Genomic DNA, 15,956 nt, shown 5'->3' with positions numbered 1-15,956 from the left:
TCTCCCTCCTCCCCTCCCTTCCTCTCTCCCTCCTCCCCGCCCCTCCTTTCTCCCTCCTCCCTGCCCCTCTTCTTTCCCTCCTTCCCTCCCTTTTTCCCTTCTCCCTTCCCTTCCTCTCTCCCTCCTCCCCTCCCTTCTCTCCCTCCTCCCCTCCCTTCCTCTCTCCCTCCTCCCCTCCCCTCCTTTCTCCCTCCTCCCTGGCCCTCTTCTCTCCCTCCTTCCCTTCCTTCCTCTCTTTCTCTCTCCTTCCCTCCCTTTCTCCCTCCTCCCTTCCCCTCCACTCTCCCTCCTCCCCACCCCTCCTCTCTCCCTCCTCCCTACCCCTCCTCTCTCCTTCCTCCCTACCCCTCCTCTCTCGCTCCTCTGCTCCCTTCCTCTCTCCCTCCCTCTCATCCTCTATGTCCTCTTGCTCAAAGGCTTTATCAATCTGCATTTCATCAAGATGTATCTGAGACTTCTGGCCAGGGTGAGAGGTTTGCCCTTCCATCCCCTACCCTACTGTGAGGTCCTTCTGTCAAGGCTACCTGCAGTTCTTGGGGATACCAAGTGTTCCTCCTCATGTGTTTACGTAACTGAAGTGGAATACACACCATTCTTCTCATGGCTGGGAACATTTTCATGTCACCAAGCCCCTGTTCCTAGAGGTGTTAGACCTGCCTCTTCTCTCCATCAGACTCTAACTTATGAAGTAAAGTTATATCCATATTTTTACATAGGGTCTCTGGTATCCTAGGTTGGCCTTGAACTTCTGATTCTTCTGCCTTTACCTGCCAAGTGCTGGTTTTATGCCAGGCAAGCCCTGCACCGGTTGAGCCAGATCCAGCCATGACTGTGCCCAAAGCCTTTAGCACAGCCTGAGGTACAACAAACAGTGAAGCGTTGTTGTTTTGGGACAGGGGCTTGTGTAGTACTTGTAGCTGACTTGTAGCCATGATCCTCTAAAGCAGTGGTTCTCAAGTGTGGGTCGAGACCCCAATAGGGGTCGCATGTCAGGCATCCTGCACATCAGATATTTACATTGTAATTCATAACAGTAGCAAAACTATAGCCATGGCCCTGAACTCCCCAATCCTCTGCTTAGCCTCCCAAGGGTTGGGATTACAGGTGTGCACCACCACCACGCTCGGCTAGAAGTCCATGTTTCCTGAAGACTCCTTTGTGTCTGCTTATGATTCCGTTTGCTTCACACGCAGAGAGACTTCTTAACCTTGGGAATCACATAGAAAACATGTCCGGGGGTGGGGGTGGGGGCCAGAATGTGTTCTAGGGTTCATAACACTGCGGGTATCAGCTCTTCATGAAGTAAAGGTATGAATGTCATTGTATATATTTTTCAAATCTGAGCAACCAAGAGTTGTGTTCTCGGGCATACACGCAGGACAGTTTCATCCATTGAGGCCAATGCTAGGAAGTCCAAGAAAGGAACATTGACCCCATTACCTGCCAGTGTAAGGAGGAATGCCTGTCTCTAGGTTAACATTATTTTAAATTTTGCCTCTCATTTTTAATGACATTAAGGAAAAGTTGAATCTGCCTTGATGTTCATCCTTTGGTGTTTCAAAAAGGGTCCAGTGCAAGAATGCCACTAGGACGTAGCTTCAAACTCAGCCTCCAAGGATTCATTGTGAAGGACCTGCTGTCTAAACAGACACTGCTTACTAGCCATGCCCTAATTAAGAAGAAAAAGTTCACGCTTAAGGCATGACTTGAGCACGCCTTTAATCCCAGCATCTGGGAGGCAGAGGCAGATGGATCTCTGAGTTTGAGACCAGCTTGGTCTACATAGAGAGTTCCAGTACAGCCAGGGCGACTCAGAGAAACCCTGTCTCAAACAAACAAACAAAACAAAACACCCCAAAACAACAAAACACCGCATCAAAAAGAAATATTGGAATGACAGTTTTTAAGCTAAGAAAATACTAAAGACACAGTTCTGATTTGGCACAGGTAGAATTACCTAATGAAGTTACCATGTAGCCTGTCAGTCACTGCCAGTCCTTCCGTTTGTCTTACCTCTCTGGTCAGCTACACAGATGATGCTGCCCTCTTCCCAGAGGGAGAAACTGAGGCACCGAGAGGTAGACCTTGACCAAGATCATCTAATGAATTGTGGACACAGGACTAGAAACTTTATTTTTTCCTAAGTCCCTGGCTTTGTTTTTTGTTTTTTGTTTTTTTAGCATGAAATAGAGTTCATTCAGGGCATGGGGAGGGGAGTTTCCAGGGTAGTAGAGGCAGCGAAAAGCGGAGAGAGGGAGAAAATAGAGAAATAAAGGCCATGAGTACGTGGAGAGACAGGGAACAAGAGAGCAAGAGTCGAGAGAGCGAGTCAGGAGCAAGCCTGTTTGTTTCCTTCACTGCATATATCTCTGTATCTTTTCAGGACATCATCCTTTGTAGTCCCTGATACACAGTTACTGATGGGCTTTCACCCACAACATTCATTGCCTGTTTACTCTTGGGGATGTAGCCCCAGGAAATACTGGCATAACTGTAGAATTTTTGTTTGATGTTTTTTGAGACAGGATTTCTCTGTGTAGCCCTGGCTGTCCTGGAACTCACTCTGTAGACCAGGCTGGCCTCAGACTCACAGAGATCCACCTGCCTTTGCCTCCCCAAGTGCTGGGTTTAAGGGTGTGCACCACCACTGCCCGGCTAGAACTATGGAATTTTAACTCAGCTGTTAGAAGTCTTTCCAAAAAAAAAAAAAAAAAAAAATCCCAAAAGTTGAGGAGTTTCCAAGATGGTGATCTGAGATTTTGTCTTCATAAAATCCAAGATAAAATTCATAGCCTCTGTGTATGAGCCATATCTAGCCACCTGTTAGTGTCTGCATTTGTTAGAGTTAAATAACCTGGTTAGGGGAATTTCAGGGAGTTCCCTGAAAACTTCTTTCAGACTTTCTACCTGTTCCAGGTAGTTCTTGGAAATGGATCCAGGGGTCTTAGGAAGGGTGGTAGCCTCCTGGGGGGTGGGGTATGGGACAGGGTGCTGAGCCTAGGGCCCATGTGTAGCTGAAGAGGGTCCTTGAGAACTGTGGGTCACAGCCGGAGAGTCCTTTCTTCAGAGGCTTACAGCTGACATAGCTCTAACGTCCTAAGACACTGAGCATTGGTCTCTACAGACATTCTAACAGATACGACCACATGGGCAGAGATTCTATCCAGAATTGCCTTCTCTATTTGTATTCTGTCTGTGAGGAAAGGGTCAAGGTTTCCAGGAGAATGTTGCAAACTCTGTAGTGTCAACTGTTTCAATTTCTCCTTGACTGTAGCCCTTTCACAGCTATTGGTGAATTAGTTGGATTAGCTGTTAAGTTCCAATGGGCCATTATGTATAATTTGCAAATTGCAGTTACACTTACAGGTAATTAATCCTTTAACAGATCTTGGTAGAGTTGCTACTGCCTGGTAGCCGTGGGGAATGGAGTGGTAAATAAGATAAGGGAGGTGTTTGTTTTCTTAGCCTTCCGGTCTCTTGGAGGTGCAGACTTGTAAGTAGATAAACAAATGAAGAAGACAACTTTGAGAGAGATTTAAGAAAAATTGAGATTGTGCAAGATGCCTTAATGGTAGGGTAGGGGAAGAGAATGATAGGGTTGAAGCTCTAATGATAAAAGGAGCCAGTCACATGGAGACCACAGAGGTCAAGAGAGGGGCCTGCCATTTGGGAATAGTCTTAGAGTGCTTGGGGACACAAAAGGAGGCCAGGAAAGCCAAAGGTTTGGGATGGGGAAATATGGGCCCTGTCATGTGGGGACTCCCAAACATCACATGTGGCCCTTGAAGGGGTTTAAGCTAAAGAATGACAGTGATATTATCAAATCTGACTCTGAAACAACAGTGGGGTTTCTCTTTGGGAAATAGACTGTATGGAGGAGGCTGGGAGTGGAGAAAGGGAGGGAAAGCAGTTGGGAAGCCATTATCACCCTGACTCTGGGAGGTGATGCTTGCTTGCCTTAGGAAAGCGTAGTGGAGGTGGCCGGAGAGGGGAGATTTGGGCTGATAAGATGGAGAGATGAGCAGGTGGGCGGAATACAGGGATTAAGGGAAAGAATGGGGGGGGGGGGACCCTGGCCTTATCTGAACATTCTGGATGATTAATGGAAGCAGGAAATGGAGGGAAAACTGGAATAGGCCAGTTTAGAGAGGTGTGTGTGTGTGTGTGTGTGTGTGTGTGTGTGTGTGTGTGTGTGTGAGAGAGAGAGAGAGAGACAGAGAGAGGGGGAGGGAGGGAGGAAGAGAGACAGAGAGGGAGAGGGAGAGAGAGGGGGAGGGAGGGAGGGAGAGAGAGAGAAAGACAGAGAGGGAGAGGGAGGGAGGGGGAAGAAGGGAGGGAGAGAGAGATCAGTACAGAATGGAGCACTCTTATTTAAGTATAATCTATTTGACATGCCAACCCAATGATCGAGTAGGTGGTTGCCTTTGAGAGTATAGAACAAGGAGATACAGCTGAGATGAAATTGAGAGTCACACACATGTAAGTAGTATTTAAGGTCCTCAGACTAGAGACACTCCTCTGAGGAGAGAGAAGCGGGAGGAGAGAAAACAAGTTCTAGCCCCAGGCTCTACAGCCTGGAGACAGATGGACCCCGCCCACTCCAACCGAGTGCCGAGTTGGAGGAAGAATCTCGCTCAGAAGGGTTGCAGCATCTCGGAAGCCAGGCAAAGACCGCGTCATGAAGAAAGGCCTAGTCGTCCGGGGCGGACGGCTAAGGTGAACATAAATCATTGACCTTGGCAAGTTGGCTAGGACTGAGAAGGGCGCGGTGTGGAGAACCAGAGCCGCCAACAGGGAGGCAAGCGTGGGCAATCTGCAGGCCCGTGCTTCCCTCTTCTCGTCAGTTAAGTGTTTGGCCGTGAAGCAGGCAGTGGCATTGCTAGAAAGACGACTTAGTCACTGGCTTTTAAGTGGTCGGTTCTGCCTGTTCCTTAACGCAGACTCCTTGTAGTCACCTTGAAGCTTATCCAAGCCACACCCCACATTCTTTCACACCAGTTTCTTGGGTTTGTTCCCTGCAGCTCTACCTGCAGTAACTCACCTTCTAGAACTCTCGGAATTCACCTGTTCAGTCTCCGAATTTCCTCTGGTGGTGGGGTGGAGGTTGTCCAGCCTCTTCCGGATAAGGTCATCGCTGCCTCTAAATTCCAGGTGATCCGTTTGGAGCTACAATTTTGTGACACATCTTGTACCGGAAGTCGGGGTGGAGTCTCTACATTTAGCAAGAATATTAATTTTTCTCTACTATCCAAACGCCACATGCTGAGCTTAACTTTAAAATGTATGTATTTTATTTATTTTTGTGCGTGTGATATGGCGTTTGAGCATGTGTGCACAGGATGTCAGTGTGTGTGCTGAGTGTGTTCTCCGGTCAGGTTTTGGGACTTGTGCACAAGAACCTCTACCCACAAGGCATTTCTGTCATTGACCCTTACAGACCAAGTTTAAATGATAGTGTTGGGATTAGAACCCAGACAGCCTGGGGAACTCCAGGCTCTGGTCTCAGTCAGTTTACTTCTTAATGGAAAGAGGGATCCAGGAAGGAAAAGCAGGTGACACTTGATCAAGTCAACCTTGGCTCAGAACTGCATAAAATGATAACACGTTGAGTTGCAGTTGAAAGTCCGATTCTGCAAACTTAGTATTGGGTTTAAAGGCAGCACAAACCAATAAACCTCTTATGCCAACAGAACCTGCATTAACTGAATGTTAGGCTAGCCCTGTAGGTGATTTGGCTTCTACTACCAACATCCCATCTGCTAACGAACTGCCCCACAAAATGGAAATGAAGATTTCATGTATACACATTTTATATGCACTTGCTCTCTAGAAAGTTCTTTGGTATGTGCCTAAGGTCAGCCATGAAAAGGAAGCGATTCATTGGATGACTAAGTCTGTCTCTCACTCCGGGCGGGGCCCAATGAGAATGAAGAGCATTTCCTGGGGACTGAAGGCAGAGGTGGTCACAGGGAACCTCTCCATCACTGGGGCTTGGGAAGTGCTATAGATGGGCTTTGTTTTTGTTGTCCTAATCTGAAAATGACAACATAGATCCTGGCCAAGGACATGCAGCATTTTGCTGTAGGTGACGCAGCCTTAATTGGTACATAGAGGCATGCCTGTGGACTTAGTCCTCAGTGTGCGGGCCAATCAGATCGCGTTCAGCATTTCTCAATGGTTAGTTTCATCTTATAATTAAGTAACAGCGATCATTTCCTGGCAGCTAATGACCGGCTAGAGGAGTTAGAAGCCTCATTAAGTTTATAATTTATCAAATTCTACATTCTCCATCTGCAGTGTTGCAAAAAGAGAAAGCACCCTGGAATTCCTAATAGGGACAGTCTCCAAACAGACTTCATGTGTGTGAGTGGTAACTTCTTCAAAGGGTAACTTTATTTTCTAATTATGAAAAAAACCCAATTATGTATTACATGGAACGGTGAAAATGTAAATGATGTTGAGTCAGGGGATTATGGAAGCACAAGACCGGCGCATGCTCTTAGGTAAAGACTGGGCTAGAGGTTGGTGAGCTGTTTCCTTTCAGTGATAATCTTGTATCTTTCCTGATGATGGCCGTGGGGATCCACTAACTCTAGCATCCGTGTGTTTAGCCTGCCAAGACTTCTTGAGTGTCCACTATCTATTCCAATAACTGTTCTAATGCTGAAAACACACAAGCAAAAATTCCCAGCCTTTCTTATTGAGCTATACTCTTGTCTTGAGGCTCTTGGCTTTAAAATGCCCTGGAAGACTGTGCTTCAATAGGTTTGGAGTGGCCAAGCTAGACAGAGTCAGAAGCGGACCCACCCTGCACCATCTTGGTTGTCCTGCCTCTGTCTTTTCATTGGGGTGGACGTTCTGTCATGGCACAAGAATCACTGTTGATCTGCTGAAGCTGGGGACCTGAGACTTGCCTCTTCTCAGACAGAGAAGCCAGACTTCTCTTAGTGATCCGTTGCTTTTGTTTTCTTGAAGACCTGGGTGGAAGTTGTTCACAGAGGAAAGAGTGAGAGCTGATCTCTTGTTGAAATCATTGACTTCTAGAGCATGGCCCAGACACAGACCTAGCACTGACTCCAGAATTTTGAATTTTGGAAATGAGGATTTTAGGAAGGACCCTCACTCTTCTATGCTCCTTCTGTCCCACCTGAAGGAGGTCTAGAAGAACTCCAGGAAAGAAAAGAAAAAAACACAGCCGGGCGGGTGGTGGCGCACGCCTGTAATCCCAGCACTTGGGAGGCAGAGGCAGGTGGATTTCTGAGTTCGAGGCCAGCCTGGTGTACAGAGTGAGTTCCAGGACAGCCAGGGCTACACAGAGAAAAAGCCAAAACAAACAAACAATCCTGTGCTTTTACAGCCCTGCCCCTGGGTCTTTTTTTTTTTTTTTTTTTTTAAGATTTATTTATTTTTATAGATGTGAGTACACTGTAGTTATCTTTGGATCCCATTACCGAAGGTTGTGAGCCACCATGTAGTTGCTGGAAATTGAACTCAGGACTTCTGGGAGGGCAGCCAGCACTCTTAACCACTGAGCCTTCTCCAGCCCCCTGGGTCCTCTTTAGAGTCAGCCCTGGGAATCTCCAAGGGCCTTTCCCTCTGTGGTCTCATTATGTCCTTGAAGAGACCTAGCTGCTCGGAGACACTCCCTGGCCTCTCCACCATAGGAACAGAGGACTCAGGCGAGCTCCAGGACTCTGGTATTTGCTTTGTGTTCTCAGATCAGCCCTGAGCTTCTGGCATGATCGATGCCTACCCTTATCCTTGTATGTAACCTGTAGACATTTGTCCTCTGGGTGTGTCCTGAGAAAGATATCCTTCTGGTATCCGAACTAACTCTCTTGATAAGACTTTCACAGCTAAGATTTGGGACTATGATCTAACTTTTGTTGTATATTTGTTTTTTTTTGCCACAGGGTTTCTCTGTGTAGTATCTGAGCACTTTATCCTGAGCAGAGTTTGTAAGTTAGAACAATGTTGGTTGTTCCCTTCTGTTTCACCAGACAGTTTTCTTCTATGGGGATTCTAACATTCGAAGATGTTCTATATTACTTTGTTTGAAACAGCCTGGGATGAATATTTGAAGAAATAGTACCTAAAACAGCTAGTTAAAAACCTTCATCAGGCTTCACAACACCAAGATAATACCAGTTTAACAAATACTGCAACAAGTAGGAACCCAAAGAGAAGAAAAAAAAACTAATGGACAAATAACTGCTTAACAGACATTCTTCATGGCTGCTGTCGTATAAAATATAGCCCTAAAACTCACTTTAAATCTCTCTTCCTAAGGTACCTGGCATTTGCCTATACTTACCTAAGAATGATAATCTTTGAATTCATTCCTACATTCAAGATAGTTCTATAACAAAGTCTTTTCTTTTAACTTTGTGTGTGTGTGTGTGTGTGTGTGTGTGTGTAAATGTTTGCCTGCTTACATGTTTCAGTACCATGTGCATGCCTAGTGCCAACAGAGACCAGAAGAACATTGGGTCGCCCGCAACTGAAGTTATAGACAAGTGTAAGCTCCCATATGAGTGTTGGGAACCAATCCCAGGTCCTCTGCAAGGACACAAGTTCTTAACCACTGAGCTATCTCTTAACCCCTACAATTATTGTGGTCCCTGTTCCCTCAGAAATTTAGACCCTCTATTGGCTGAATAAAGGTGTATTTTAATTTTGTTCGTGCACACGTGTGTGTTTGTGCTATGTGTGTGCAGGGCCTGTGGATTACTAGAAGAGGGCATTAGCTCCCCTGAAGGTGGAGTTTTTCTTGAAGTTCTGACTATCGAACCTAACGCTTCATACATGTAAATACTCTACCGCCGAGCCACATTCCTAGCCTCTTTGACAATTTTTTGAGAAGGCTTATGCTTGGGATCCTGAGAGACCGGAAGGGACCTCACAGTTTCTGGTTCCACTTGGCAATGGCAGACTTACTAATGGAGAAACAAACCACCAAGCTAGAAAATTCTACGGACGTATGCTGAGGATGCAGCAGTTGGTAGAGGTTTGCCCGACCTCTGCCATGAAGCCCTGGGCCTGACCCCCCAGCAGCACACAAACTGAGCATGGTGGCACCTGCCTGAAATCTTGGCACCTTGCAGGTAGAAGCAGGAAGGTCAGAAGTTCAAGGTCATCCTTTGGTACTTACTAAGTTTGAGGACAATCTTCTTAAAGGGGAAAAACATCCTACAGAGCATGAAAAACTGTGCATGCTTTTCAGAGGGAAACCAAGCTTCAGGAGTTTTGGGGATATCATCAGTCAGCATGGCCCAGTCAACTGCCCGGGGTAACACCCTGGCATTAGGTCCCAGGCCTGGGAGAATGCCCTGAAAGGGAGGGTGTGAGAGTCTGGGCTCAGAGCCTCTCCTTGGAGAGTCTCTCCCTCCCAGGTCATGAGGTCAGGTCTGGGAGCATTTGATGACTATGACTCTCTGCAATGAATGGCATCTGGATGGCTCAGGGGACGTAGACACCACCACCCAACCCTCGGTAGAATTGGGGTAAGGTGGAGCTGGCCCCATCTGAGGATGTGTGCTGGAAGAGGTTAGCCTGGGCCCAGCCTGTGAGCAGAGGCAACCCCGGGGCAGCCTTGGTTCTCTGCTTGTGTGCATCTTAAGTTTTAAAACAACCCTAAAGATATAAAAATATCCGGAAGTAAATGGTTTGATATTATAGGTCTATATTTGCAAAAGATATTAAATGAGGCCCAGGGAAGTGGCTGTGGGGGTAAATGACCCACTATGCAGAGCCGATGGCCTGAGTTTGATCCCTGTGTCTCAGAATGGAAGGAGAGAATTTAGTCTTGAAAGTTGTCCTCTGACCTCCCCGTGAATGACTATGTGGCACAGGCATCATGTCAATCACACCACCACCACAATAACAATAACAGCAGCAACAACAATAATAGTAAAGTTCCTTAAATGTTTAAAAAATGTGGGAGGAAGAGAGAATCCCATTATCCACACGCTTTTGGAAAGAGGACAGAGGAGCAGTCTAAGCAGGGGCCTTCACTGAGTACCTTACAAGCCCTGGAGAAACTCACTTCTCTGCAGGAGACAGGCCCTGGTGTCCAAGCCCACTTGAAATGCCTCTCTCTGAGGCGTGCATGGGGGCCTCTTGCCTGCTGTCTGCCCGCTGGCCATTTCCTCTCATCCCTGCCAGCCAGTCAGTCAGCCAGCCAGTCAGCCAGCCAGCTAGCTCTGCTGCTCCAAATTGGAGATGAGGCAAGGTGGCTGGGAGGCGCGCCTCCCCGGGGGAGTTGTGTTGTTTTTATAACCGGTGCCAGCGCTGCTGCAAGGTGAGTAAGCGCCTCTTCCTTTTCCCTTGGAAGTTCTCTCACACCGAGCTCGCTCGCCCGCCGCCCGCCACCGCAGTGTTCCAGACATGGTGAGGAGCAAGGGCTGCCTGGCTCTCGTGCTTCCCAGATTTGGGACCCAAAACTCCAGAAGGCAACAGAAGCTGTAAGTGAGGGCTTCCATGGGCTCCGTTTCCTGTTTAGCCAGTGTCCTCGTGAGGGCACTGGGAAAGGGCCAACTCTCACCTCTGTGCTTCCTCTGGCGGGTAGACGACGGGAAGGGCTTGCTTGGCACAGTATGAAACTGAGTGTCCCTTTGAGTCACCTTTGGGCTAATGTTAGGTGTCATGGTCTTTTCTCTAGAGGAGGAATCTTATTTCTGGAAGTTTCTGTTTTTAAAGAAACAAAGTCTGCTTGTCTTTTTCTCGCGTAATAGATTTTGGCTATGTGTCGTTGGTTTAGGAGCTGATGTCACTGATTCCCATTTGCTTGGGACAGCCGTGCTTGCTTTGGGTTTTCGCTGCTCTCTTGTGCCGGCTTCTTTATCAGTTGACCCATAAAGGGGAATTTTCATCTACTGGGAGTCCCATAGTTGACACTCAGGAATTTGATTTATGTACTCCAATGGGGGGAATGTTGTTCACCGGTGTGTGTGTGTGTGTGTGTGTGTGTGCGTGATTTTTCTCATGGTTGTTATCTGTGGCTGTAATCTGAAAAGACTGTGCATCTTTAGGCAAGAGGACCTGTTTCTTCTTCTTCTTCTCCTTCTCTTTCTTCTTCTTCTTCTTCTTCTTCTTCTTCTTCTTCTTCTTCTTCTTCTTCTTCTTCTTCTTCTTCTTCTTCTTCTTCTTCTTCTCCTTCTCCTTCTCCTTCTCCTTCTCCTTCTCCTTCTCCTTCTCCTTCTCCTTCTCCTTCTTCTCCTTCTCCTTCTCCTCCTCCTTCTTCTCCTTCTTCTTCTTCTCCTCCTCCTTCTCCTTCTTCTCCTTCTTCTTCTCCTCCTCCTTCTCCTTTTCCTTCTCCTCCTTCTTCTTCTCCTTCTTCTCCTTCTTCTCCTTCTTCTTCTTCTCCTCCTCCTTCTCCTTTTCCTTCTCCTCCTTCTTCTTCTCCTTCTCCTCCTTCTCCTTTTCCTTCTCCTTCTTCTTCTTCCTCTTCTTCTTCTTCTCCTTCCCTTCTCCTCCTTCTCCTTCTCCTCCTCCCTCTTCTCCTTCTCCTCCTCCTCCTTCTCCTCTTCCTCCTCCTGCTCCTCTTCCTCCTCCTCCTCCTTCTTTTATTCTATTGGTTTTTTGAGACAGGGTTTCAATGTGTAGCTTTGGCTGTCCTGGAACTCACTCTATCAACCAGGCTGGCCTCAAATTCAGAAATCCACCTGCCTCTGCCTCCCAAGTGCTGGGATTAAAGGTGTGCGCCACCATTGCCTGGCAACCTGATTCTTCTTTAGCAGTGGAACTTTTTTCAAACGTGTAGCTTAGCTGACTCCACTCTGAGTGACGCTTCCAGAAACCCTCCCTCCAGTGTTCTCCCAGATGATTCCCACTCACCTGCTGGCTGTGTTTGACTGCGCACCAGCTGCAACCAGAGTTACTGTTTGCGCCAGCTCTGTTCTAAATCCTGCGTGTTTGAGAAGACAAGTCATGTTCTCTAGTCAGACCTCTAAAAACAATGTGCCAAAACCACAGTGGCAGAAAAGACAGAAACTGTGAGGCTGGTGGAAGGACCAGAAAAAAAAATCAGTTTCTCCTCACAGTATTGTGTTATTTTTGGGTGTGTCACTCTTTCTAGCTGTGAGCTCACTAGCCTTTATCCCGTGTGTGAGCCGGTGCAGATAGAGAATGGGTGATAACAGCAGGGTGTCCAAGTCGCCCCAGAGCCAGCGGTAGCTGGAACCGGAGCCTAAGTCCTGGACTTGTGGCTAGCCTCTTCCTGCCTGACAAAATGCAGCAGCATAGCAGGGGCTAGCCATAGGCTAGCTCACAACTGCCCAGTGTTTGCCCATTCAGAGGCCCAGAGGAATGAAAAAAAATAAAAATAAAAACAAAAGCCAGAGGGTTCCACTCTACCTGAGTGGGTGCTAGGGAAGAAGGAAAAAGAATTTGGGGTCCATATCCAGGAGTGGAGGAATATGCTGGAATACTTTTCTTATTGAGGCTATAATGTTTCCTTCAATGATGGCATAACGTATGTTAGATAATACAGAATCTCCTCCTTAGGAAAAGATTGTTGTTAAGTCACTGACGGAATAAATATCTCGAGTATGTACCATGAGCTCTCCTGCGACATTCATCTTTGGGTCCTCACTGGGCACAGCATGGTAGATGGATGGAATGGTCAGTTTTCTGTTCTGATGAATTGTTTGTTGTCCACGAGATTTTTGTCTTCAAGAACTTCTCCCTTCTCTCCCTCCCTTGGGACAACCCATAGAGCTCAGAGGACGCCTGTCGTGCTCCTGCCAGGACTGCCCACTCACAGGAAGAAGAATTTCCTTAATGATGGCAAGTGAACACGCTGGGCCCACAGGGAGGAAACCTTCATGCACTTTTACCCAGATTGAGTCAGGGGAAAATCTGTCAGGAAGAAGGCACACCTTCGCCAGCTCATGGGAGAAACCAGTGCTTGCTGCAGGCCTTCCCCAAGCAGGCCCACAGCAGGTGTATGCTTTCTGGGCGGGGCAGTCAGAGCAAATCTGCCCCGCTCACTCTGTGGGTTTACCACCCTTCAGCCCTAGTCTCTTGGGCTTGCCTCCTTCGATCTCAGCTTCAGCTCAGGCAGCAAGCAGTCAGGACCTAGGAAAGGCACACCACGCACCATTATTTATTGAATGCTCTCAATGCACTGGCCTCCAACCAAATGCAGAATTAGATTACTGTACCTGACCAGTTGGTTCACATTTTAAACAAATAGGCAGATAGAGGTGAATTAGGTAGAAAGGAGGGTGGAAATATACTCCAGGGAGAGGCCAGTGCTGGGGAGGGAAAACCGGTCAGAGCTGGTCATTTCAAGAGCCTAAGTAGGACAGGATCTCAACGTATTTCAGATCCAGTGCTGTGTTTTTGATCAGCTAGAGGAAGGGTGGATTTGGCTGGGAAGGGAAGAGGAGTCTAGCCTGGCAGGCTTTCCGTGCTGGTCCCTTTGTTTGCTATTGTTTTCGTCTCTGAACCACCCAAGTGCTTGGTGCACCTCTAACAGAACGCATGGCCACCCACAGACTAGGAGTTACTTCTCCCTCTCCCTCACTTAGCTGCTTCTTTTTTGCCTTGACGTTTTATGTTTTAGATAAGGTCTTGCCACGAAGCACTGACTGGCCTAGAACTTGTTACGTAGACCAGCCTGGCCTTGAGCTAAAGCTGGGCGATCCTCCTACGTCTGCTCTCAGATGCTAAGGCCGTGTGGGGACCACCACGTGTGGTGCTTACTCAGCTTTCTGCCATTTCTTTTCTTTGTGGTGCTAGGGATAAAACCTTAAGTTCTCTAAGGAACTGTCCCCCTGAGCCACGTCCCCAGCCTCTTCCTGTATTATTAACACTAGGACTGGGGATCAGACCCAGGGTCTCACACATGTAGGCAAGCACTCCCACTGTGCTATATTCAGTTTGAACTTTGCCTCTTAATGTTTGAATTCCCAAAGACTTACTCATGTGCTCTCTCTTGCTCTTTCTCTCTCTCTCTCTCTCTCTCTCTCTCTCTCTCTCTCTCTCACACACACACACACACACACACACACATACTCATACACATTCTCATACACATACTTATACACACACATACTCACATACATTACACATTCTCATACACATATTCACATGCTCACACATATTCTCACACACTCACACTCACACAATTATATACACACATTCTCATATACACTCTCATACACACACACTCTCTCACATACTCACATACATTCTCATACATTTACACACACTCTACATGCACATACTCTCATACACACACATTCTCATATACTTACACTCATATGCTCACACACACTCTCATATACACACACTCACACACATGCATTCTCATACACACACTCATACACACTTTTATGCACTCACACTTTCTCTGTCTCTCTGTCTCTCTCTCACACACACATACACACACACACAGAGCAAGGGTGTTGATCATGACTGAATATCATGAATATCAACCAGAGCTAGCATATGAGATGCTATCAGGAATCAAGGTAGAGACAGACAGTTTGCTACAAAGTGGGTCCAAGTGGCCCGCCTTCCTGAGAGGATGGAATTAGGAGAGGGCTGGCCAGTTGCTGGGCACAGCCACTCGCTCGGAGTTGAGGATGCTCTCGCGGAGCTGGGAGCACAGTGGGTGTTCTGTGTGGCTTGAGCAGAGCCCATGTTTGAAATACTCGTGCGTAGGAAATGGGCCAGGGTGCAAACAGACAGAGATGTTAGAGATGTAGACTTCTGGCAGAAGGAAACCATTGATGCTGTTTCAATCACGCCGTAAAGAGATAAAAGGAAAGTTCAAAAGCAGTGAGTCTGACAGTGCCAGGCAAGATGGGTTGCAGCATGCGGTGCCACAGGCCAGCCCCTGGAAGGAGTAGCCAGCAGCATCCTGTACTCCACGTGGGGGAATTCCAGAGGGAATTAGAGATCCCAGGAGGCTGCGGAGGCTGTGATAGTCATATCATTTGTATCTAGAATTTTCTCTCCCAACGAGAAGGAAAAGAACCACAGCTCAGCATTTACCCAGGCTTTATCATATGGCAGCCACTGGTCTAAGCACTTAACGTGTGGCCTCTCAAGTCATCCTCACGACACCCCTTTGAAGTACTCCCATTATTCCCATTTGACAGATAAACCAACTGAGGCACAGAGAGAGATAGGAAATTGCGCTGGATCAGACAGTCCCTAAGACATACAGCTGGCTTTAAACAGGATGTGAGGCTGTGCGGGTCCAAGCCTTAACCACAAATGTTCACTTAAATAGGTTTGTGGGAAGATTTACGATATGATGAAAGCAGGGTTAAAAGTGATGTGTGTTATCATCTCCTAGGGAGGAGATCAGAGATATGGAACCAGCCTGTCTGTCATCGTTATTAATTGCCTACTCCAGTTAAGGAGATCAGCACTCGCTGGAATTTAAAATCTAATAGGTAGGGGCTGGTGAGATGGCTCAGTGGGTAAGAGCACTGACTGCCCTTCCGAAGGTTCTGAGTTCAAGTCCCAGCAACCACACGGTGGCTCACAACCAACCGTAACGAGATCTGACGATCTGACGCCCTCTTCTGGTGTGTCTAGAAACAGCTACGGTGTATTTACATATAATAAATAAAAATCTTAAAAAAAAAAACCTAATAGGTTAATGTGCTCTTTCCTTAACCTGTCTGTGTGTGTGTGTGTAGGGGGTAGTCTGTGCATGTGTATGTGCATGTAGACAGAAGCCCACATCACGTGTTTTCCCCAATTGCTCCAAGATCTTTTACTTACCCTTTGGATCACTGATTTAACTGCTGTCCAGCAAGTCCTGGGGAAATCTTCCTCTCTCTGCCTCCCCAGAACTGAGATTATAGATCTGTGCCAATGTAGTCAGGTTTTTACCTGGGTGCCAGGGTTCTTACAAGCACTTTACCAGCACTTCATCATTTCCCAGGGTCCTTATTTATTTATTTATTTTGTCTTTTAAAACACTGGTTTATGAA

At 47.1% G+C, this 15,956-nt stretch overlaps 1 protein-coding gene across 3 annotated transcripts in view; it reads left to right on the top strand.

The window, feature by feature from the left end:
- The window catches only part of Shroom3 (shroom family member 3), a 284,818-nt gene that overhangs the window by 169,579 nt on the left and 99,283 nt on the right, over positions 1-15,956 (top strand). Inside the window, exon 1 of one of the 3 annotated variants that reach the window (XM_052198635.1) lies at positions 10,344-10,463. The exons of the other annotated variants lie outside the window; for them this stretch is intronic. Within the exon in view, the coding sequence (XP_052054595.1) occupies positions 10,387-10,463 (77 nt within the window). The 5' untranslated portion in view covers positions 10,344-10,386. Of the gene's footprint in view, positions 1-10,343; positions 10,464-15,956 lie in introns of those variants that run through there. 3 annotated transcript variants of the gene reach the window in all.

Source organism: Apodemus sylvaticus, chromosome 11 (assembly GCF_947179515.1).
Source record: "Apodemus sylvaticus chromosome 11, mApoSyl1.1, whole genome shotgun sequence".
In the NCBI taxonomy this organism is placed as follows: Eukaryota; Metazoa; Chordata; class Mammalia; order Rodentia; family Muridae; genus Apodemus; species Apodemus sylvaticus.
The sequence above is the reverse complement of the archived record's forward strand: the minus strand, read 5'-3'. Positions and strand labels throughout refer to the sequence as shown.